The 25461-nt window shown below is 40.3% G+C and overlaps 1 protein-coding gene across 4 annotated transcripts; it reads right to left on the bottom strand.

Annotated features, from left to right (window-relative positions):
* On the bottom strand, nt 1-20991 carry COL1A1 (collagen type I alpha 1 chain). 4 transcript variants are annotated; one of them, XM_040437606.1, is made up of 51 exons: nt 20784-20991; nt 18611-18808; nt 18348-18367; nt 18206-18241; nt 17754-17837; nt 17594-17662; nt 17351-17395; nt 17182-17235; nt 16529-16582; nt 15833-15886; nt 15488-15541; nt 15349-15402; nt 15213-15257; nt 14807-14860; nt 14668-14712; nt 14411-14464; nt 14046-14144; nt 13917-13961; nt 13667-13765; nt 13386-13439; nt 13192-13299; nt 11811-11864; nt 11459-11557; nt 11285-11338; nt 11088-11186; nt 10940-10993; nt 10068-10121; nt 9923-9976; nt 9547-9600; nt 9407-9451; nt 8658-8756; nt 7542-7649; nt 7229-7336; nt 6720-6773; nt 6575-6628; nt 6094-6201; nt 5946-5999; nt 5711-5764; nt 5391-5552; nt 5024-5131; nt 4576-4683; nt 4089-4142; nt 3893-4000; nt 3054-3107; nt 2850-2957; nt 2694-2747; nt 2470-2577; nt 2104-2371; nt 1794-1984; nt 1435-1677; nt 1-1243 (listed from the first exon to the last, which is right to left on the bottom strand). In XM_040437606.1, the coding sequence occupies exons 1-51, from the start codon at nt 20863-20865 to the stop codon at nt 1097-1099; spliced, it is 4326 nt and encodes a 1441-aa protein (XP_040293540.1). In that variant the 5' UTR covers nt 20866-20991; the 3' UTR covers nt 1-1096. The 4 variants fall into 4 exon arrangements, with proteins under 4 accessions (XP_040293540.1, XP_040293541.1, XP_040293542.1 ...); XM_040437607.1 differs by lacking the exon at nt 2850-2957 and having other exon boundaries at nt 2694-2728; nt 3062-3107; XM_040437608.1 differs by lacking the exons at nt 5391-5552; nt 5711-5764; nt 5946-5999.
* Nucleotides 20992-25461: the final 4470 nt, after the last annotated feature.

The raw sequence follows: 25461 nt of genomic DNA, 5'->3' as shown, positions 1-25461 counted from the left end.
AAAATAATTAAAAACATCTCAAATTATTATACAATTACAAAACAGGTACAGATCCGTTTGTTTGTTTGTTTTTTTCAGTTCAAACCCCATAGTATCACTGTCTAGTTTTGGTTTGGACAAAAAGTTGGAAAAGAAGAAGGAAGGAGGAAAACAAGAAGAAGCAATGGTCAAGACAAAGAGGACGAAGCAAAACAAAAAGGTGAGAATTACACCAATACAGACAGGACCTTTTGACCTTGTGTTCACGGGAAATGGGTTTAAAAGAGATAAGATGGGAAGAAAATAGCACCTTTAATTGAGGCAGGGTCAGGGGATAAATATGGACAATAGATCCCTTCTATTGCTTAGCACCGAAAACTGAAACTATTGTGGAGAAGACCATTAAAGACGCAGTGAGACCTTAGCACCAAATGAATGGGAAAAAACAGTGAGGTAGTCTCAGGAAATAAAAACACACATTAATACTCTACACTGTTCACCCTTCTAATACTAAAAGAACCATTTATGGGACCTTCAGTATGATAAGGATGATGCTTAGCATGGAGAAGAAACTTCAAGGAATGATGGAGAAGAAGTGAAAGGAGACACTCACACCCAGAGGACAAAACCCAAGTCTTTCATGATTCCAAAACACTCTCCACACACCTTCAATTTAATTTTTTCATATTTATTTTTTTGCCACCTGAACAAATGAAAAACAAAAAAAATTTCTTTTTCTTAAAAAAGGTGCATTACATGAAATGATCTTGTTTACTCCTCTTCACTTTAGGATCATTGATCCAACAATCTCATCATCTCAAATCCGAGGACAGTCATAATTTCCTTTTGTTTTCCAAAGGGAAAAGGACATCTTCAGGGTTCTGGGAAGGCCAATATAAGCAGGGGCACAGATATTGGGAGAGGTGATAAATCTCCATCCCGTGAACACAACTACACGGGCATGGTCTGTCCTTTGAGAGATGTTCTTCAAAGCATGGCTATCTGTTTGTTTTTTCGTGTAATGCTTATGGAAACAAGAAAAGTTTTAGAGATGAGAGGAACAACAATTTCAAGTCCGCATGAGATATTCTCCTGTCCTGGAATTTGTCTTTTGTTTTTACACGAAGCAGACTGGCCCGATCTCAATTCCGAATTCCTGGTCGGCAGCTCCAATATCCATGGGTGCAACATCAATGATGGGCAGACGTGATGTCTTTGATGTCTGGTATACAATGACGGTCTTGTCCCATTCTCCTGTGTGTTGCTGTGGAAGAAATAAGGATCATTAGTATATTATAGAAGCAAATAACATAGGATGTTCAGATAGAACCTGGTTTAGTACAAGGTAATAATATAGTGTAATGAATCCAACAGAATACTAGTTTCAGGAATAGAATGGATAACATTTTATAATTCTTTGACACAAGGTTTTCCTCTTGTCAGACTTTTACTTACCGTGCAACCATCCTCTGTGACACTGTATGTGAAGCGACTGTTGCCCTCTGCTCTGATTTCAATTTCGTTGGAGCCTTGGAGGAGAAGGGCCTTCTTTAGGTTGCCAGTTTCTTGGTCCATGTAAGCCACGCTGTTCTTGCAGTGGTAGGTGATGTTCTGAGAAGCTTCAGTGGCCATGAGACGGAGGAAGGTAAGTTGGATGGCAACATCAGCTGGGTCAGATCCCTCGCTGCCGTATTCAAACTATGAATAGGAAAGTTATATAGGGTTATTATGCTTCTTGATTGGTGTGCCATTGTTTTAGAACACATTTTATGGGCCTACTATAATCCATTGAATTGTATTATGCTCTTGCTTACCTGGAATCCTTCACTCATTGTCTCTCCGAACCAGACATGCTTCTTCTCACGTGGGTTCTTGCTAGTGTACCAGTTCTTTTGTGGAACTGTGGATTGAGTGGGATACACACAGGTCTCTCCAGTCTCCATGTTGCAGAAGACCTTGATGGCATCAAGAGTGCAGCCTTGGTTGGGGTCAATCCAGTATTCACCTGTGTAAAAAAATTATAAATATACTAATATGAAATAAGTAAAAAAAAAATATTTCTCAGAGAATATATTCATATGATAGGTCAAGATACATGTATATATGGTTAGTTTCTAGACTTACCGCTCTTCAAGTCAGATTGGCACATCTTCAGGTCACGGCAGGTGCGGGCAGGGTTCTTTCTGGTACCCTCTGGACTGCGGATGTTTTCAATCTGTTTGCTGAGGCTCTTTAGGGTGGTGTCTACCTCAAGATCTCGGTCACGCATAACGTTGGCATCATCAGCACGGTAGTGAGATTTCTCCTGAGGTGGCTGGGGCATGAAGCTGAAATCAAATCCACCACTTGGGGGGCCAGGAGGACCAGGGGGACCAGGAGGTCCAGGGGGACCCTAGAATATGTTACAGGAGTCAAGAAAGTTTTAGTCAAGGGAAAATTATATGACCATTATAATTTGACTACAGTTAAGAAAGAAATAAAGATACTCACAGCAGGACCAACATCACCAGTACGACCACGTGGACCAGGAGGACCAACGGGACCAGGCAGACCATTAGCACCATCCTTTCCAGGGTTGCCAGAAGCTCCAGGTGGACCCTACAATTTATAAGCCATACAGTTAATCATATGACCTTTAAGTACATAGCACATATCTTGCCATCACAGATTATATTTCCTGTGCTGATGGGGAAGTGCTAGAAAATAATACTTACTCTTGGACCAGCGGGACCGCTAGCTCCAGAAGGACCTTGTTCACCAGAGTGTCCCTGAAACAGAGATTGGTTATAAGTAAATGAAATACTAGCTACAGGGTTTAAGACTTAGAAAGGATTAGCTGTAATAAACTCTGAAATGTATCCTATACTTACAGGTGGACCAGGTAGTCCTGGAAGACCGTTGAATCCTCTGTGTCCCTTCATGCCTCTTTCTCCTTGTTCACCAGCCTCACCCTTGTCTCCACGTGCGCCTTGGGGTCCCTAAAAATAGAAAATATAGACAAATATTGGCGATCAGAAAAGTGTGTATGAAAAGTGCTGAATATAATAGTTGGTGGACAGAGAAGGACTACTTACAGCAGAACCACGAATACCAGCAGGGCCAGCGGGACCAGCAGGACCAGCGGGACCCTAAGAAAGAAAAACACAAAGAAATCAGGGATATATCTAGTGAGTTAGAATCTTCAAAGCTTGGTGACATCAAGCATTATATATTTACGTCTGGGTAGCAGACTGCATGACATTATATGAGAATAGTGTTGCTTGACTTTGTGGGTTGAAATCCTTCCCGACATGTAATGAATGGGCCTGAATTGAATGGATTACAGGTGCAACATAACTACTACTGGGATGTTCAATATGAAATCGGTGATGTTCTGACTCTCAGCACCCCTGCAGGTAATCTGTTTGAAGGCACTCGTAGCTCTCGTCTGGGCACTGCAAACCCTACAAATTGCTGATTAGGGAAATTGTTAAGAATCGGACCTGCATCAATCTAAAATTGATGGTTTATACTAAGGATGGGCCATCAGTTTTAAAAACTCTGATAACTCCTTTAAGGGCAATTAGTAATAAAACAGGAAGGGAAACAACACATTACACAGATGTAAAATGAGCTACATTTAGCTACTTTTAATAATAAGATGGTAATTTTTGTAACCAATAACCATTGTCAAATTAATGCTCTTAGATTTATAGATGCACCTTGAAATTTCTAGGCTCCCATACTACATCTGTAACAGGGCACCCCCTTAACAAGTAATACATGCTGTGGCCTAAGCAATACATATATAGCCTACTTCTAAAATGTATGTATCACAAATGACCAAAACATAAACTAGCACCAGTAGTCCGTCAATATAGGTAGCACTACCTAAACAGTATGTAAGTTGGAAGTCTATACAGGGCATACTCACAGTCTCACCACGATCACCATTCTTTCCAGCAGGGCCAGCTGGGCCAGGAGCACCAGGGGCACCAGGAGCGCCAGGAGCACCAGCAGGTCCGGACTCACCACGGTCACCCTGTAGGGGAAGAAATGATTAAGTTAGGGCACCATTTTTATCACACAAAGTTAATTAAACTAAATATTGCTATATTGGTTATATTTACCTTGGCTCCAGCAGAACCGTCACGACCAGGGGCACCTTCATTTCCAGGAGAGCCCTAAAGTTGAAGAACAGACTATATGTTTGGACCAGTAGAAGCTAACTCATTTTTTTCTCTATGGTTCTTGGTATAATTATAACAACTCTGAAGAAGAGACAGCTCTTCATTTTTGGTGGATCTTATCAACTGTCCACGCTAGGGATGTTATGTGGTGAACTGCATTTTTTTTTTACTACTGAAACCTTCTTATGTATACTGACTAAGTCAGACTGGGTTTTCATTAAACAGATTGACTGTGTGGTATTCACTGTAGTGCCCAGCGTTCCTGATTCTATATGACTCTAGGTGGAACTTTACTAAACTTATCATACAGTTGCAAATACTGAATTAGGGGATCAATGGACAAGAAATAGTACAGAGGATGTTGGTGGAGATGTAAGAGTGTTCATTCTAGAAATGCTTAAATTAACTGATATTATGTAATACTTACTTCACGACCAGATTCACCAGGAGGTCCAGCTAAGCCTGGTGGGCCAGAAGGACCTGGGGGACCACGTTCACCACTTGGACCACCTGGACCTTGTTTGCCAGGTTCACCCTAAAACGTAAGGTAAAAGAGAGAACAAATTAAATAAGTAATATTACATAGCCCTCAATGATGTGTGTGTAGGTATCTATTCAATTATGGTGTGTGTTGTGAGGGTTATAACCTTGTATTTCTCTATGCTTTATTGTAAAATGAGTTACAATTATACTGCGAGATACTATGTCTGAAATGCTGTCTCCATTTTTCATAGAATATATTAATTTCGAAGCACTGTAAGTTTTCATATATGTTATGTACAATAACTTGGAGAATCACTGCCCATGTTCTGGTCTAACAAGAAATGAAAATCTTAATGTACTAGTGTTTCATTCTATGTCAATATAATACTCACATTGGGTCCAGGAAGACCAGGGAAACCTCTTTCTCCTCTCTGTCCTGGAAGACCAACGGTACCACGGGTTCCAGCAATACCTTGAGGTCCGGGAATACCAGGGGCACCCTACAAAGTCAAAATCAGGTAAGTTTTAGAAATATGTATTTGAACAATGCAACCAAAGAAAAAAAAAATTCATTTTTACATATATCACTACGCATTATGGTCTGGCCCATGTTGGTACTTTATGGAAGGGCATATATGGTACACTGAGGGGTAGGTACACCTTAGGAAAAAACCTGTAGTACTTTCCAAGTTTCCACGAAGGCCTTCATTTTTGTTGCATCATAAATAAGGGCAGAAAGTACATCTAGAATATACTTACAGCAGGGCCATCGCTACCAGGAGAACCTTTCTCGCCAGAAGGTCCAGGAGGTCCAGCAGCTCCAGGTTCACCAGAACGTCCAGCTGGGCCAGTCTCACCACGGGGTCCTTTTTGTCCTTCCTTTCCAGAGGGGCCTGATGGGCCGGGAGGTCCAGAATTGCCCTAAAGATGAGAAAGGTACTTTGAAGCATGTCCACATCCTTTGTATCACTAGTGCTACAGTATACAGTGTTTGTGAGGTCCATAGACATTTGTAACATTTATGTATCCATTGTATGTAGTTGTTAAATGTGGGTAAAGAGCCCAAAGGGGATACTTACAGAGGGGCCAGGGGGTCCAACACGTCCAGCAGCACCAGGGAAACCAGTAGCACCCTACAAAAAGGAAAGACACAGATCAGGACTTTGGGGTAAAACAAAATATTAGTGGCTAAAATATTTTATTGGTTGCATTGAACCCAATACCTAACCCCAGAATGTAGTTTTACAGATCAGAGAACTGTTGAGTAAAAAAAAAAAAAAATTATCAATGGATTTAAGGAATACTCAAACTTACAGGAGGTCCAGCAGTACCACGAGCACCTTTGGCACCAGGAGCACCAATTGCACCCTGAATAAAGAAAAGCACACATATTGGCATTAATTTACAGATATTATGGATAATAATTACTTCATCTGATTTATGGATCTACACATGAACTTACAGCAGGGCCAGGAGCACCAGTGGGACCAGCAGGGCCTGGAGGACCAGCATCACCTTTGGGACCATTATCTCCCTGTTCACCCTTGGCACCAGGTTGACCATCAGCACCCTAAAAAGAGACAAGTACAGATTACTAGTAGCAATAAGTAGTAGCTTGGTAAAGTCTACATTTCTGTGGCTGTCACTTGGTTTGTATGCAAGCAGTTATCCTAATAGGGGGTTCACTAAACTCATTTAGTATCAGTTCTGAGGAAGGGCCAAACCTTTAGGCCGCAATAATTTGACAATGACAATTAATAGATGAGGTTAGGACCTATGATATAAGTACTACTAAGATATAATAATATCTAACAAATTAGTTTGCATAAAATTGTGATCCCTTGGTGGGTCTTGAAGTAAGTAAGAGTATCTATCTGCTGACAATGGTGGCAATGAAAATATTTTGATGTGTGCAAGAACAGAAATAAATCTAGAATACTCACAGGAGGACCAGCAAATCCAGCAGGGCCAGAAGGACCAGGCTCACCACGTTCACCCTATGATAGAAATAAATAGACCATTGGCATAGGACATTATGTGGTTGATCTTGAAGATGGTAGTGAAATGATATTTGAAGAAGATACTTACGGGAGCACCACGGGCACCAGTGGGACCAGAAGGGCCAGCAGGACCAGCTTCACCCTGTACAGAAGAATAAGTGGTAATTGTCAGTTGTGAATTTTGAATAGTATAACCATGGTCCACTGGTGGAACCCAATAATGGACACAGGATAGGTGGTGTATATCCTTCATATTAAACTTATTTAATTATAGGAAATATACCATGTTGAAAAAATTGGTTTTGTGGTAATCTGTAGGGCAGGACAACTATTTGTCCAGAAACATGGAAAATTAGAAGGGGGTGCAGTGCTACTAGTGCTGTGTCCCTTTCATTCCCAGGATCTCCTCCAATGATTAAGGGATGGCATATACTATCAATATGTCATCACTTAATGAGATGGGTGAAGCACTTTTATATCAGTTTTTGGCCATCTAACCTTTTTATTTATGGTTTACAGACCATCTTTCTAATGTGTAAATGCAACATCTGCTCAGTGGATGCACTCTATGTAGCCACCTAGTTAGAAACCACTTACTTTGTCACCAGGAGCACCACCTGGGCCAGGTGGACCAATGGGGCCAGTCAGACCTCTAACTCCATCTTTACCAGGGGCACCATCGCTTCCTTTAGTTCCTTGATCACCCTGCATAAAGAAGTAGTTGAGAAATTCGAGGATTGAGAAATACAGTATAATGTAATACGTTATTCTAAGAGATGAAATTGACGATCACAAAGGCTAGAAACAACACAAGAGATGGAATAGTAGAAAGAACAGGAAATCATCATTAAATAAAAGGATTACAATATTCAAATATTATTATAGACATTAACCACGGATTTGAACTTACTCTGTCACCCTTAGCACCAGGCAGACCTGCAGAACCACGCTCACCGGGCATTCCTTGAAGACCAGCAGGTCCTTGACCACCAGGAGAACCTGCAGCACCAGCTTCACCCTATATGGAAAAGATAAGAAAACATGATGAGCTAAGCATTTGTCAACAGGATGTCTCATTAAAATCAGGTAAACTGCCTAAACTACCCATGTCTGCCAACATTTAATGGTTTTCTGATATTCCACACTAAGATATCTGAATGTTTTGTCTTTAAAGGGGTTCGTAATCTGGGAATTTGAAGGCATATCACTAGGATAGGTGCGGGTCCCACCTCTGAGCCCCGAACTTATCTCTATTTTCAGAACTCCTATAGAAATGAATGGAGGTTGGCTGTGCATGCACAGCTTCTCTCCGCTAACTTGAGGGGTCCCATTCTGAACATAGAAGTGGGACTTGTACCTATCTGACATCGCTGGCATACTCTAGTGATATCCAACCAATGTTTTTGATGAGGCAATCCCTTTAATGTTTCAAATTTCATTCTATGTTTTTACATAAAATGAATGAATCCTCCAGATTTGGTAGATCTAGGGATTTATTCTTACTGCCATATTTTGAGTTGGGAAGAAATTTTCCTCTAAATATGAGGTAATTGGTAGCCATCTCATGAAGGGTTTTGTTTTTCTCTGGATCAACACATTAGGATTAGGCCGAGTTCACATCTGCTCAGTGAACTCCAGCAGTCTGTTCTGGCATGCACCGCTGGATCCTTATTCACTGTAATGGGATTTGGTGGGGGATCCGGATGTTTTTCGGCATGTATGTTTCAGCTGGACACAAAATGCTGAGTGTAGTATTTTTTGTCCAGCCGAAAGCCTACATAGATGCTGGATATAGTAACAGGATCAGAGTGCTGGAGTTCACAATGCAGATGTGAACCCTGCCTTATACTTTGGACTTAATGGACCTATGTCTTTTTTCAACCTCATCAACTATGCATCTAAAAATGTCTACAATTGCTCTAACTATCAACATGTAGAGTCCTGCTACCTTCAAACCATCCACTATTGAACCCTATAAAGATGCAATTGTTCCCTTCCATTTGTGGTCATGAGAAGGTAAACTCACCTTAGCACCATCGTTACCAGGAGCTCCATTAGAACCACGGGGTCCCTGAGGGCCAGGAGGACCTTGAGCACCACGTTCACCAGGGAAACCTCTTTCACCCTAGTTGAATAATCAGCATATGTTCAAATTTAACAATCAGGTCATCATGTCAGGCATAATACATACACAATAATTGTTTTTAGTTGAAGTACCAACTAGAGCAGTGATTGTGAACCTTTTAGAAATCAAGTGCCCAAACTGCAACCCAAAACCCGCTCATTTATCACAAAGTGCCAACATGGCAATTTAACTGAATACTCTAGTCCAATATAGTATATCTTCCATGTACTTCATCATTTAGCTATAATAACCTGCCTACATTCAATTGGCTGTCTGTGCTGTTCATAGTACGCGCTGCGCTGATAAATGGCAGGAAAAGCCTAAGGCATATTGGTACACCATAGACTTTTTCCAGGGCTCGGGTGCCCACAGAGAGGGCTCTGAGTGCCGCCTTTGGCACCCGTGCCCTAGGTCCACCACCACTTAACTAGAGTGTCTTACTAGAGTTTTTAAATTCTTATACTAGGAATATCCTAGTATTACTAATCAGAACCTAAATGTTCCACTGCAGAAGAAGAAAATGCATATTTGGTAGTCAGGTATAGCACCCTACTATTCTAGACTAACCCATTTCTTTGCAATGACCAAGTAGCAAAGGGCTGACTATTTGATGTTACGAAGTCAATGGCTGGACATTTATGTATACTTACTCTTGCGCCAGCAGGGCCGGAAGGACCAACATCTCCAGGAACACCCTATGATGAAAAGGATTAATATTAATATCAATTAATCCTCAATGTAACTAAATATATATATTTTTAAAACATTTATCTTGCATATATATCCTCACCTGTTCACCGGGCTTGCCACTCTCACCAGTAGCACCTGGAGATCCGGGAAGACCCTACCAAATTGAAATGACAGTTGAAATATAGTGTGTCTTCTGAATCGCTACAATAGTTAAGTGTATTGTACAACATAGTTGTCAATAACTAAATAATAATATCCAGGACTATTACTTTGAACTAAATTGGTTGCATGGTACTGCCATAATTTCATGACTACTGATAGTGGTCAAAATATGATTACCATCCACCACAAAGAGCAAATAAGGTTGTGCTACCTCTGCTCTTATGTAAGGCTGTGATGAAAATCAGTGCACATACATTCCCGACCTGGAAATTAAGGATAGTTAGTAACTATGAGTTATGAAAAAAATGACTTACTTGGAATCCAGGAGCACCAGCGGGACCTTGTTCTCCTCTCTCCCCAGCGGGGCCCTACAAAAGAATAGAAGCACTGGTTGCATCTACTGTGAAACAAATACTCAGTGAATAGTGGTAAGCATTTGTGAAAAATGATAATACTTACAGAAGGGCCAGGGGGACCTTGAGCACCAACTTCACCATCTTTGCCAGAGGCACCCTAAAAGAGGCAGGACAATTCATTATGAAGAATAAGACCTATCTATGAATATCAACCCACTGTTCAGTTAATTGTTTTGCAAAATTGGCCTGACCCCTCCCTAATACTTTACTGATATATGGTGTGGGTAGGTACTTACTTATAATATCTGCAGATACTAAAAGGGAACCTGTCACCAGTTTTATGGTGTCCTAACTAAGGGCAACATAAATAAGTGACTGATTCTCTTAGCAAAATGCTGGGTCACTTTCTTTAATTGACCCAGTCAATCTGCCAACATCTTGTATTGAAAAGCTCCAGCTCATAGTGATGAGTCCTGAATATTCACGAGCTCCTGACACTCCCCGCCTACCTGCTGCTGATTGACAGTTATTTTCCATATGAATCAGCAGCAGGTGGGCAGGGGAGTGGCTATAGCTCTGAATTAAAAAAAACGCTGGACTCAATGACATCACGCTAGATTCAAATTAGCTCATTAGCATGCGGCATGTGGCATCTTTGTGTGTATATTATGAGGTAACCATCTGTCACACCAGTAAGTGAATACATCTAAGGCACTTTTTAGTAGTTAATGATTGTATATAATTAGTTACATTATAATCAAATATCCACATGACAGGTTTCCTTTAAGAATTACTGTTAATTGGTAAAGTGATATGTGTACAAATCTCCCATAGAGATGGTAGTAGCTGCAAACTTTGATGATATATCTAGGATACTGTATGAGCATGTCCAATTTCTGTGCTTGACTATTGATTTTGTTTATGTTTTAGGACAACTCACTATGCCCATAATTGGACAACAATCAGGATACTTACAACTGCACCAGGAGGACCAGCAACACCTCTCTCACCAGGCTTTCCAGGCTCACCCTATGGAAGTAACAAAATATATTAAGCATGTTATACAGAACAGTCAGAACTGTGAAGGAAGGAACTCAATAATAAAATGTAAAAAATCACTTACAGCAGCGCCTTTAGGTCCAGGGAATCCCATTACACCAGACTGGCCTCTAGCACCAGGTGGGCCAGGAGGTCCAGAGCGGCCATCTTGACCAGGGGCTCCCTATATCATGGAGGGAAAAAAATCACAAGTTAGAACACAATAATTGTTAAGTATAGCTAGGGTAGATGAAATTATGGAAGGCAAGGATAACAACTTACAGCAGGGCCAGTCTTGCCATCAGGGCCAGGGCTACCAGGGCTGCCAGTCAGACCCTATAACGATAGAAAAGAGAGATTAAGTTGTATCTACGGGTAAACTGAGACCCATATATTTATTCTATTAATATGAGACCATACTGGCTTTTTGTGTTATGTACTGGTATAATCTCTCACCTTAGCACCGGGAAGACCAGGCTCACCAGGGCGACCAGATTCACCAGCAGATCCTTTGGGACCAGCAGGGCCGACGGAACCACGTTCACCAGGGGGACCCTAGATTAGATAAGGAATAAATGTTTAGGTCATTTAAAGAGTCTTGAATTTGGCTATACTAACTCCAGTAGTAAAATATCATGTCTACAACAAGTGAACATTGTATAGCATACACATATACAATGTGTAATAGTAGTTGATAGTCAACTGTCACTAGAGTCTTATATGTCCCTTCATGTGGTACTTTCAAAGTAAATACATTTCTGTAATAACCGCAAAGAATGTCAACATTAAGTTGACCACAGAGTCTCACCTTGGGTCCAGAAGCACCATCAGCACCAGGGAAACCACGGCTACCAGGGGCACCCTATTAAGGAAAAAGACACAGTCAAACAAGCCTTCCTGAAAGGGTATGCAAAATAATAAGATTGATTAAAGGACACAATCTAATGGTAGGCCTTTATTTTACAAAACAATGCCCAAGATCCACCAAGTCATGCCAAACATTCAATCATTTTTTTACTCCAATTTCATGAAGTAATATTGACAAGATGGGCATTATCCTATCTTGTATATATATGGTCATTACTCTTTAATGAGTATAGTAAGCTATCAGTAAATGGCCAAGGATATAATATCTCATCTATATATTAAGACAATAATATTAGTAGTTGAGTAGTTGCATGACATTAGGTGTATGCCATCATTCCCAAAAAAATGATTTATAATTATATCTACAGGGCAGGTGAAAAATACAAGATCATTGGGTATCTGAATGTTTGGGGGATTCCCTGGATCCTTTCTGTGAATTGGAGCATTAACATGCATGTTTGTCCACCGCGCCATTCACTTGGCCTGGCGGTGTGCTGTCTATATCAGCCTAATGCAATTTAATGGAACACTCTGATAGTTATCGCCTATCCTGTGGATATGTGATAAATCATTTTAGCAAGACCCCTTTAAGCTAAACAGTGAGCAGGATTTGAGATTCTTGTTCTTAAATTGACATATGAAGGTAGGTAGCAACTTTGTGGGTTGGATCAAAATTTATAAAATAAAGACAATAATTTCAACAGGAACTAGTGACATCACTAAATTATTTACATGATGTCACTTTCATGTAACCTTGTAGTGGCCCACCTAAGAAATGACTTCCTTCAATACTTTCTATTGGAATGACCACAGTTTTTGGCTGTAACTCTCAAGATATGTTTATTTTTAGGCTTCTCTTAACCAGAGGAAAGACTAATAGTAGTTGTCTGATCTCATATAACTGGAATATATATTGTGGAATACCACAATAGTGACTCAATTATTATCTTGTGTAAGTGATTTTTGCAATATACTGTGCATATATAAAAGCACAGAAGGCCAACTGATACTTGTTTGGGATGATGACCCAGAAATAGATGCAATTTACATGCTAAGCATTCAGATATATATGCCTACAATTAAAGTTGCTAAGGGTTGATTCAGAATGAAATTTCATGGTAGACATTTCCCAGTAACATACTAATCTTTTTGTTGGCCTCACATAGTAGGTTATATACTAATTTTTTTGTAGGACTTACATACTACAAAGAATCAACTGAGAAAATATGTAAATTAATGTGAAAAGGTCAGTATATATTTTTCACATCAGGTCACCAAAGTCCTAAATTAAATGGTGAAATTGCCCTGGAAGAATTACTTACACGTTCGCCAGCAGGTCCGGAAGGTCCAGAAGGTCCGGGTTCTCCACGGGATCCTCTCTTTCCTTCTTCACCAGAGGGACCTGGGGGTCCTTGAACACCAGCGGGGCCCTGAAGAAGATTATTAAGGTGAGAATTTTGTTTCCCCCCCATGATACCAGTTCAAAATAAAAAGTGAAAATCAAGAAGATACTTACAGGTTCTCCTTTAGCACCAGGCTCACCCTTGTTTCCAGAGGCACCAGGTTCTCCCTAGAATAGAGATAATGTAATACGTTAGACCATGTTCAACAGAATTAACCTAGATCTTATACTAAAGGTCATCTTATACTTAGAGGTCATCTTTAGCATTTATGCAAGACTAATGTAATTATGCACAGACAATCAAAGTGATTGCCAATACGTGTAACAAAACTGACTTTTTCAGAAGATGTATTCCAAAGGCTAAAAAGGTGACATATATTTAGTTTTATACTTACATTGTTACCTTTGGGACCAGGAGAACCACCAGGGCCTTGAGGTCCGGGAGCACCACGGGCACCAGGGAAACCAGGAGCACCAGCAATACCAGGAGCACCCTGTATTATTGAAAGAAACATAGCTTATTAGTGAGAGCAAGAATATATGGAAGATGTAGTAAAAGATTAAAGTGATGAGTAGACAATACTACAGATTTATAGGTGGGTTCTACTGAGGGATACAACTTGATACATCATTATGGAAACTTACAGTGGCACCCTTGGCACCAGGTTGACCATCAGTACCAGGGTTTCCCTAAAATAAAGAAGACATTAGTCAATAGTATAATCCAGATGATGATTCCAGAATCTTTAGTATGAAGATGCCAGTAACACTTACAGCAGGGCCAGAAGAACCAGCTGGGCCAGGAGCACCAGCTTCACCACGAGCACCTTGTGGACCATCAGAACCACGAGATCCTTGGGGACCAGCATCACCCTGTGAGATAAAGAATATGGGTCACTGTGGAGCATAAATCTAGTGTTCTAAAATGTGAATAATGTGACAAGTGTGTGAACTTTGCATATAACGACCATAATTATTGGTGGATGTGGAGGATGTACACTACTGGGCTTTAGTATACTATCTGTATACTATTCAGTTCAATTAAAAATCTACCTGCAATGTATATACAACTTTTATATAACACATGGATTCAAATTTGATACCTTTATTGTGTTATCTGCAGGTGTATGAAGTCTTACCTTGGAGCCAACACCACCAGGGAATCCAGGGGGTCCACTTGGGCCAGTGGGACCCTAGTAAAAAATAAATACATTGGTGAGTCACAGTAGAGGACATTTGCTTCAATGTCAAGGGCTGAAATTGTTCAACAGTGGTAACTGCTGAGGCCGAGACTGACACACCAGGACAAGCGCATACGCTTGATTTTAGCCCCTATGAGATTTGTAAAAATGAAGACCATCAAAGAATTTATTCAAAGTTATCCAAGACTACTTACAGGAGGACCAGCAGCACCAGGAGCGCCATCATTACCACGAGCACCCTACAGAAGAGAAGGAATGGTTCCCATTAATACCACTTAGATAATTCTTGAGTACAACATCAGGATTTTGGAGGGGAAGATGTAATGTACTTACAGCTGGGCCAGAGGGGCCAGGGCGACCTCTCTCACCAGGGAGACCACGGGGACCCTGAACAAGAAGACAAGATTAAAATCCAACCATAAATGATATGACAAAATTCCCTATCTATTGGACCATACATAGACAACCTGATGTTACCTTGTTTTCTACTATTTCCCATTTAACCTAAGGTATTTTTTTTATCATCACCAAATACTTTTGTCCCGTATAGATTTTAAGAGAAAACATATTGCTGTTGGCCTGGGACCTAGTGATCCACTAATGGCCTGGTCACTCACCCATTACCTGTGTTCTATCTATAGAGATAAGAGACATATATCCTGATTATCTGAGTTGTGTTGCCCTGACAACCCTAACACCATCAACTTCCCTATTCCTTATTCCCAAAAATACTACTTACAGCTTGTCCGGGAGCACCATTCTCACCAGCGGCACCAGGTTCTCCCTAAAGCAGATATGGAACAAATTTAGGCCACCATATTCAAGACTTTGGTCATACTGCCATTACTCATGCTGCTATATAAGCATAATCCTACCTTAGGGCCAGCAGGACCAGTATCACCCTTGGCACCATCAAGACCATTGAAACCCTATGTAAGGAGAAGAATTGTAAGATCTTGCACTAGTTTTAAAGGACAATGAAGCATCTTGATGATGGTTTCATATTGAACTCACTCTGTGTCCCTTCATTCCTGGAAGACCAGCAGTTCCTGGAAGACCACGAGCACCCTAAAATTTAATTGGTAGAATATTAGGTACAGAAGAAGAACAGCAGCCAGTGAAAATAGGATAATGTCTCCAAAGTCCCAAATGACTTAATGGTGTCTTAACAACCAATGGATAATGTCCAATAGAGACACTAAATGAATCTTACAATTATAGGAATTATATAGTTATGAATGGATATATCTCAGAAGGTTGAACTTGTGCACATACTATCGTGTTAACTCCAGTGAAGACCTTTAAGTTGCTATATTTCAATCCTTAAGGAGTATGATGATAATAGTATAATAATCTTACCTGTGGGCCTGAGGGTCCACGCTCTCCAGGGCGGCCAGGTTTGCCAGCTTCACCCTATTGGAAAAAAAAAGTCAAGTTATTGATAAAGAAAACCTACAAAATTCTACCAATGAATCTAATTTTTTATCCTTCCCTGGTATATTTATTATCCTTGTACTAAAATACTCAAGGCCTCTTAAAGTTTAGCTAGTGATTTAGACATGAACGTGTTTTTGTTCAGAATATTAGAATGCAAAAATGTGACACTTTAGCTAGGGCTACATAACGACTTGTTGTGCTGCCAGTTGCACCTAATGATTTTGAATGTGAATATAGAAATCCAGCAGGTTTGGATTTCTGCGAATACCATGTCGCTTGCTTAACTTGCAGGTCACAGTGCAACCATATTCACTATCATTGGTTGTGATGTAGTAGCATTACATTGTGATCTTATGATACATAACTAATAGTAATCATGTAGCCCATGGTTTAGACCTGAGCCAAGCAGCAGATGAGCAAGATCTTCATGCATGGACTACACTGATGCCATTATAGCTTTAGCAAATAATATTATTTGAGTCAAGTTCGCAATGACATTATAAGATGAAACTACACAAAGCTGCATAAGTCTGTTGCATGCCTCCAAATTATAATGTGCCTTCTCTCCTATTTGGATACAAATAAAATAAATTGGCCTTTTGAGTTTCCAATACTTACATCTTCACCGTTCTTTCCTGGAGGTCCTGGGGGTCCACGGGGTCCCATAGCACCCTAAAAGAGAGAATATGTTTTTTTTAAGATATATATAGTGGGGTAAAACTTTTATATTTATGCTCAAGTGATATCCCACTGGGCATCTAAAATCTAGTTGTCCACTTAATACAAAGATTTTTCAACACTGTCTATGGCAGGTGCTCTACAGTATGGCAGGTTGGCCTTCATAATCTATCTCGGTCTATCTCAATGCAGATAAAATCCAAAAGTAAATGCAAGGTCATCATTGGGGTTAATACTGTTTTAGGTACAACCATTGATTATGAAAGTTGGTGGGACTAGGGCCTTACTGGCTTTCTGTGTATAAGGCCTAAACAGTAAATGAGTATCTACCTTAGTGCCATATTGCATACAACTGGGAACAAAGTATATTAAGAGGCTCATAAGATTTGTACCATTTTGCCACTTTCTTCATAACATTAACACTATGTCACTACATCCATAGATATTGGACGAGTAGCAGGCCTTTTGGCATTGTCTGAGGCCTAGTGCATGCGGCACATAGGATTTAAGAGGAAACAGCCTTTCCACTTTCTCCAAATCCATTTTGCTTAATTTTTTTTTTAACAAAGTCTAAAGGGTGAATAGATACTTACAGAAGCACCAGGTTCACCGGGTTCACCAGGGGGTCCTTGGAAACCCTGAGGTCCCTGTGGAAGTAAAAATGGTACAAGGTTAGATAATTTCTACACACTGTTCTGCTCAAAGAGCATTGGTGGCATGGGGTCTACCAGGAATGTGTAGCTATAAACTGAAGATACTTACAGGTGAGCCAGAAGGACCAGGGGGACCACGGGGACCCATTGGACCCTAAAAGAAAAGAAAAAGAAGTTTACATTTCCTCAAATACCAAAACCTCTAGTATTGGATTTCATTATAAATAAGCTACAAAATATTGGAGCTACCTATACTTTAATGTGCCATGGAGCAACCTATGGCATTCCTTTATTCTAGACGTTCCATGTTTCTATCATGCCAACTGTGAAATGAAATCAGGTGGCTTCTTACCATTGGGCCAGGCATGGAGATACCAGCAGATTTCTCATCATAACCATAAGACATTTGAGGAGCAAAGTTCTGTAGAGGAGAAACAAAGATACTTTAGTTAGACATGAACATTAGTCTGCCAAATGGGAGATAAAAATGTATGATCTAGTGGAGCACTTACTCCGCCAAGGCCAGCTGGACCAGGAGGACCTGGGGGTCCAGGTTGTCCGGGAATGCCATCTCTGCCAGGTGGGCCAGGTGGGCCCTTTGAAAAAAAAATAATAAAAAAAAACATAAGTGCCTAATTACTAGAAGGCAATAAGATATCACAGAGCAAGCATCCGTAAACAGAAAAACCAATTACTCATAGTTATTGTCCCATAAAGTCTGGAATGTCTTAGGGTACGAGTCTGGACAGAATGAAGTAACTGATAGAATGATAGAAATTCTAAGCTGTGCACTTGGGATTTCTTAAGAGAATTAGACTCTCCTACAGGTAAGGACTTGCTTTAAGGGCAAGGTTCCTCAACCTTGTCATTAAGGTCATCAGCTTATTACATACATCAATTTTTGTCTATAGGAGATGCAAGATAGGGTCAACTATGAAATCTAGGCCGAAACTCTGACACTTACCCTCTCTCCTTGTGGTCCGGTCTCTCCCTTGGGACCCTGGTAAAGAAAATTTCGAAAGTTTAGGAAAACGATGCAAATATAAATCAAGAAGAGTTAATACATGGAAGATGATGCATCAGATGTTCTCCAAAGCATGACTCACCTCAACTTGAGATTGTGGGACTGTTGGATAGAGAGAGAGAAAAAGTTCAGATACTATTTATCAGCTATGCGAATCCACATACAAGCAAGCTAGGGGTATATTATGTTTTTTATGTTGCTTTTAATATATTGGATGAGTCTGTTACAAAATCAAATGATGGTGTCTTAGGTTCTAATGTCTACTGTCCTTCAAGCCACGACATTGGCCACGACCCCTCATATCAATGCATTGAAAAATAAAGTAGATCTTCTTTAATTGCTTACCGTCAGAGTCATGGCAAACTGGACAGCATTCTCCGAATGGGATTTCTGAATTTGTGCAGGGGACGTCTGACTCTTCACACATCACTTCATCACAAAGAACTTTTCCGTGGTCGCATACGCAGATCAGGCAGGCTTCAGGTTTCCATACTTCTCTGTCACCATAATAAGTACCTCCATAGGTGCATTCAGAATTGCTGGCTGCAAAAAAATAAAACATAGGGATTATTACATCAATTAAGAACCATTTTAGATATTGCATCTAGTGGTTCATCTATTGTCACATCAGTAGTTGACCATCTATTGTCAGTATGAAATCTGACCTGTGAAGAAGCATATCTATAGCAACCATGTTAAGTATCCTTCACATTAACCTATAAGGACTATGTGTAATGGGTTAAATTGTGTATGTGTGAGGGGGGGGGGGGGGGGGGGGGGTTGGGTTCCAGCTGGGCTTCTTCAACCACATCTGGATTAAAAGCAAGAAGCAGAAGAAAAAAAAAAAACATCATCTGGTTCCCATCAACCAGGCTCAGTGACAAGGGTGTATGCTGCCAAAAATACTGAGGGTGGGAGGAGAAAGGAGAACAAAATATTTGGAATAGATCTGTGTTTTCCAGGCTAGGGTCTCTTCCAAACCAATATGCATCATAACTGTTCCATGAGGGACAAAAGAGGGGGATAATTTTGCACTGAGAGGGAGGAGAAGAAGGAGGAGGAGGAGGAATAATGGAATCTGAGAAGGTGAAAATGTTCTGGGTGGGAGTAGAGGCTGGTGGTGAGATCCTGTGCTGGAGGCGGAACCTGTGGCCTTCAAGCAGATGGGGATGTACAGGATTAAACATGTTCAGGTACAAGTGGAATGTTAATAGGGGGCAGAAAAGAAGTGACATATATAAATTTATGGCCTCATGTTACAAAAAAAATCCAAATGTTAAAATATAAAAATTCTAAAAAAATATGATATATATATATGTGTGTATGTATGTATATATATATATATATATATATATATATATATTCACACACACACATACACACACACACACTGTATATATATGTATATATATATTTATACACACACACACACACACACACACACACGTGTATATATATATATATATAAATTATAGCAAATGAAATATCTAACAATACATAATACATAAATATAATGATGTAAAACTATCCTATAATGACTTAAAAACCCCATGCGGCCATTGAACAATAGTTGCAAAACTTTTTTTTTTTGCACCACACCCATTCATGTCATTGTCATACATCCTATTGCCACTAGGGAGCAGTAATTTATAATGCCATGAAACACTAATAAAATTAAAAACAAGAAAAAGAATAAAAAAATGAGGCTTTGTATGTCATCATTCCATTTCAGAATTACCAGTTGGTAAATTCAAGAAATGGTAACAGTAAAATGATTAACACTTATGATTCGTTTAACAGGACAGTAGATTTTGCATCTTGCCTGAAGTTCTTATAGTTGCCACCAGGTGGCAGCAGAGTAGTATGTTGGACCAGTATGTTAAGTTAGCATCCTGATGCTGAAGTTCTGAAGTTATGTCTAGACTTTTATATACTGGAATCTGTTAATGTTCCCAAATGAATCACTCCTTACCATGTTTTATTATCCAGACCCCCCGCCCCCACCCGCCTGATGAGGCTAACAGAATGTAATGAAAGCCAGATGCAGCTTTCTATCCCCCCAAGCCCAATTTCCATGCAGGACACTCAAGGAACTCATGAGATAATATGTTTTCAATAAAAATAATGCATTAACTCATACAGGAAAAGAGGATAAAGAAGAAGCCCACCCCTCAAGTCCTTCCCATCACAGACCCCCACATACATTTAACCCATTAAACACTCAATGCATTAAATACCATTTCTCGTTTAAAATTCTGAACTAATATTCATCACTGCTAATGTTAACTTCTGAGAAGTATCGGTAAGCACCTGTAGCTCTGATAAAACTGCAGAACTACAACTCCCAGGATTGCACCAGGATCTAAAACATCTGAACAGGTTGCTTACATCCAAAACTTGTGTTTATGACTATGACATTTAGCAGTATCATCTATCGAGTGGACATTTTAGGTGCACCCATCCTTGGTGATGTAGGCGACAATGCAAAACTTGAGTAGCTAATAGGAGTTGCACTCACCATCATCTTCTCCTTGACATTTTGCTGCTAGGATGGTTGCTGCTATTACTAGCAGTAGTCTTGTATCCACAAAGCTGAACATGTCTAGATATTAGACATGTAGACTCTCTGTGGTCCTGTCTAGATCTTCTTGTTCCTAGTCATACAGGGGTAGGTTTAGTGGTATATCTCCTGTGCAGACCCCAGCAGAAACTTCCTACTGTATCCCAGCTGGATAGGGTCCCCTTTTATATCTATCCTACACTTTGAGAGGTGGGGTCCTGGGATCTTGCACTCTCTCCTTTTTTTTTAAGGTTGGAACATTGGTCCAGCCCTTTAACCAATACCAATCTCATACATAGACTCCAAAGGAAAAAAAAAAGGACTTCAAACAAAGGCAGCTCCTCCCTGTGCAGAAGCCCGAGGAGTCTTATTCTAGCTTAGTCTTTCTTAGCATAGACAAGATACTTTGTCTTTCACATTGTACTTAATAAAGGACTTAAAATTGGGGTTCCTATACCTGGAGACATTACTGTCTCCACTTCCTAGTGGTGGCATTGACTTGCACTGGTCCCACTTAGGATTCTCCAGTTAATTCTTGTCTTTTCATTGTCAATGTGGAAGTTTATATGCAGAAGGGCTGAGTTTGTCAGATAAAGCAGAGCTGAGTTTAGTCGCTTGGCATTGCATACAGCATCATGTCTGCAGATTTCTACATTTTATTTCAGTAAGAAAAGAAGTTAAAAACTGCAAACAAGGAGCTAACAATCATATAAATTCCACTGCAACAGTATACCAGTACTATGCACATAAAAAGCTCACTATATAACAATAGGAACCTATAAATGACAGGTCAATGTGTAGTTTTAGGTTTTTATTTAGAATGATGCTTGGGATCATTTTGGCCAACAATGCTTTCGGTATATTATTAAATGTTAATTTTTTTTCCATATACTACAACTAAAACATTCAAATAAATATGCCAGATGAAGCAGAGGTGATTTTATCCATTGACACACAGTTTTCTACAGGAGTGCTGGTTAACCTTTAGCACAGGTAGCATCAAAAAACACCTGAAAGACCAAGTCAGATTTGTTACATTTGTCTATTCTGTTTTAAAACAATCAATAGAAAATCTTGCTTTTTTCCTTCCTTCATTTTTTTTTTTTTTTTTTTTTTTTGGCAGTGGCTCACATTTGTTTCTGTTTAAGAAGAGCCACGTTGGACACTTCATACTGATATATGAAATATGTCATTTCTTTTCTACAGGCAGCAATTATAGGGAGCAGTGTATGTTTATCCGCCAGTGACTCCTCTATGAACCGTCTTCATTTCTGGGCGATATAGAATAATTTGTTTGGTGTTTTAGAATTTTATTTCTTTTTTTTATTTGGGGTCATTCACTTGCTGATGGATTTTGGGGTTTGAGGCGTTGGTTTAGTGATTGGAAAATGGTTGGCTGGCAGTGGCTTCTGTGGCATAATCATCTGGGTGGTGTCAGGAGGCGTGGCAATCAGTGTCCAAATTAAGGAGGATGTCTGTGGGGTTAGTGGCCCCATTATGAGGCCACCCAGGTAGACTTCTATAATGTGGTCTGGATAAATATATTTTATTAGGTATGTCTGCTGAGTATTTAACATGGCAGCCACCATTCATAAAAAAGGGTTAAACAATGTAAAGAAAGTTCCAGCACTTGTAAATCATCTTGTTGCTTCGTCTTTATTTCCGGTAACAAATTACAGCATGTGGACACCACCTTACACCACCACACAATTGACGCGTTTTGAACTGTAGCATTCTTAGTCGTAACCGTTACGACTAAGAACGCTATAGTTCGAAACGCGTCAGGTGTGCGGTGGTGTAAGGTGGTGTCTACATGCTGTAATTTGTTACGAAGCAACCAAACGATTTACAAGTGCTGGAACTTTCTTTACATTGTTTATGTCTGGAGAACTTGCCTGGTTCGTTCTGTGCACGGAGGATGATGGATATATGGTGAGCTGGATTTTTGTTTCGGGACTTTATGAATAAAAAAGGGTTGTCTCACTGGTAGGTTGGGTATCTCTCCCCAGTGATCATCTATAGGGGAAATGTCCCATTACATGGTAGCCATGGAAATGTTGCAGGTGACTCTCTCTATGACTTCTATATGACCTATTTGGGCATACATACAGTCCTATGTGTGGCGGCTATTAACCCCAATATCAAACTTGTTGTCACACTCTCAGGATTCCTGGTAGCTGAGATTTGTAGAGCTGTTTGGTGGGGTCCTCACAATCTCAGAATGTGATATGGAAACAATACTACCATCACTGGTGAATTTTCTTTCTTTGACTAACAAAATGGCGGCTGTACGGGGTCAAACTGTCAAAATAAACATCACATTTCTTCAATATGAACATTAGGCCCAGGCAAATATAAGCCACTGTCTATGGAACCCACCAAACATGATCCACATCTCAGCTTTTTGGCCTATTTTGAGTGTGACACTGAGTAAGTCAAACCGGGGGGACATTGTGCCCAACAGACTAAATTGTTCTAAGGGTTTGCCCATCAGCACATCTAGAACATTAAACCCCTATTTACTGTGCTGTAACCTGTATTATTATGCTTGTGCACACAGATCATACATCTGGACCCCAAGAGCATTGGATTGTCCCTTGGAAGCTCTGTTGTGGTTGGTCTTCAATATTGTGCAGAGCATGGAGCCATTAAACAATGTCCTCTTGTGGGCCATTCTAACTCTACATGGAGTAGGGGGATGTGATATTTTATGAAATTCCTTGCAATTTTCTGGTAATATTAGTGTCCCATCAATGGACAGGATATCATAGCTATCAACGATGATGGAGGTGCAAACCATGCCACATTTTGTAGGATAAACAGTAATATAAATTGTCAGTTTTTGTTTGCATAATTCCAGTAAAAAGTCCAAAAAACTCTCATTGTCCATGATATCTTTTATGCATTATAGGGCTACAGTCACTAGATGGAATTTGTTCCAACACCAGTGGTTCTCATGAATCTCACTAGTTTTGCTCCTGGGGCCCATTGGGGTTGGGGGGCACATGCCATGCTCTATACCGCAGGTCCTCAAACTTTTGTATGTTGTGAACCACATTCAACTTTCAGTATTACATTTTAAATGGGAGAAACAAAAAACATGAAATTGCAAACGTTTGCTGATAAATATTTTAGTGTGAAATTTAACACTAGTATTATACCATCAAAATTCTGTTTGTTGGTAAACCCAGGTTAGGTCTGCTTAAATGTCAATTGCCAGTACATATGGTCATAACTCAGGACAAGCATGGCGAGCCACACAGCGCCTCCACAGGGGAACGTAATCATGACAGTGTCCAATCAAATCAATGGGCTGTCTGTGTAATACAGGACAGGACAGGTCCTCCAGAGCGAGAGATGCTCTTTATAACCGCTCTCAACCAAGACCAAGAGATGAGGACCCCTCGATTTAACTAGGAATTCTCTAACAGGGTATAAGAACATGGGTTTTCAAAACAATATGAATGATTTTCAAAAAGAAGAACCCAGACTAATTTAAGAGTACCCTAATTATCTCACCCTGTACTCCCTCCTAGTACTTACCTATGCAGCATATTTGTATATACTTTATCAAAACCTATTGTAAATATCATAAAATGAATATTTCTAATATACTTATTTTTTATGTTTTATTTGCAAAATAGGCACGTGAAGTTCTGGTTTCTATACTGCTTTGAACTCCATCCACTTGTGCACCATTGACATGTCACCAGTGACTGGTGTACAAATACCACTGTGCTGCAGGCGCAAGGGCCTTACTGAGCTCTGTACTGGCATGAGCACACATCTCTGCTTCTGCCTGGGCCAACCCCACTCTGCTAAAGACTGGCATAGCACATGCATAGCATATTTGGTGCTCTATGCCAGGCTTAAGTGCAGTGGGGCAGGCAGGAGAAGCAATGTGCTAGGCAGGGATCCTGCCTGCCCTCGCTTGCTAAAAGCCTGGCATAGCACATCGTTGCTCCTGCTGTGCCCACTCCACTAAAGCTTGGCATACCACATTGCTGCTCCTGCTGTGCCAGCTCCACTAAAGCCTGGCATAGAACATCACTGCTCCTGCTGTGCCTGCTCCACTAAAGCCTCGCATAGAGCATTGGTGCTCCTGCTGTGCCCGCTCCACTAAAGCCTGGCATAGCATATTGCTGCTCCTGTTGTGCCCACTCCACTAAAGCCTGGCATAGCACATTGCTGCTCCTGCTGTGCCCACTCCACTAAAGCCTGGCATAGCACATTGCTGCTTCTGCTGTGCCTGCTCAACTAAAGCCTGGCATAGCACATCGGATGTGCTCTGCTAGACTGTAGCAGAGTGGGACTGGCACAGGAAGGAGCAGTGATGGGCACTCCTGCCTGTACATTGCTCACTGTGGTCCCACAGTGAAATCTATAGACTTGCACACCGCTGACATGTCAGCGTGTATGAATGTACGGATTCCACAGTGCTATAGACACCGGAACTTCACAAGGAAAATGTTAATAAATAAAGTATATTAGAAGTATTCTATATATGACATTTACAATAGATTTTAATAAAGCGTATACAAAAGTTTAGGTAGACTTTAAGTATACTGTCAGAGAAAGGACTCTGCACGGTCTAAAAATATATAGATTGGAAAGATGTTGATATATGATAGATAAA

The sequence above is a fragment of the Bufo bufo genome, chromosome 6 (genome assembly GCF_905171765.1).
Source record: "Bufo bufo chromosome 6, aBufBuf1.1, whole genome shotgun sequence".
NCBI classification, from domain to species: domain Eukaryota; kingdom Metazoa; phylum Chordata; class Amphibia; order Anura; family Bufonidae; genus Bufo; species Bufo bufo.
This window is presented reverse-complemented; position numbering and strand designations above follow the sequence as displayed.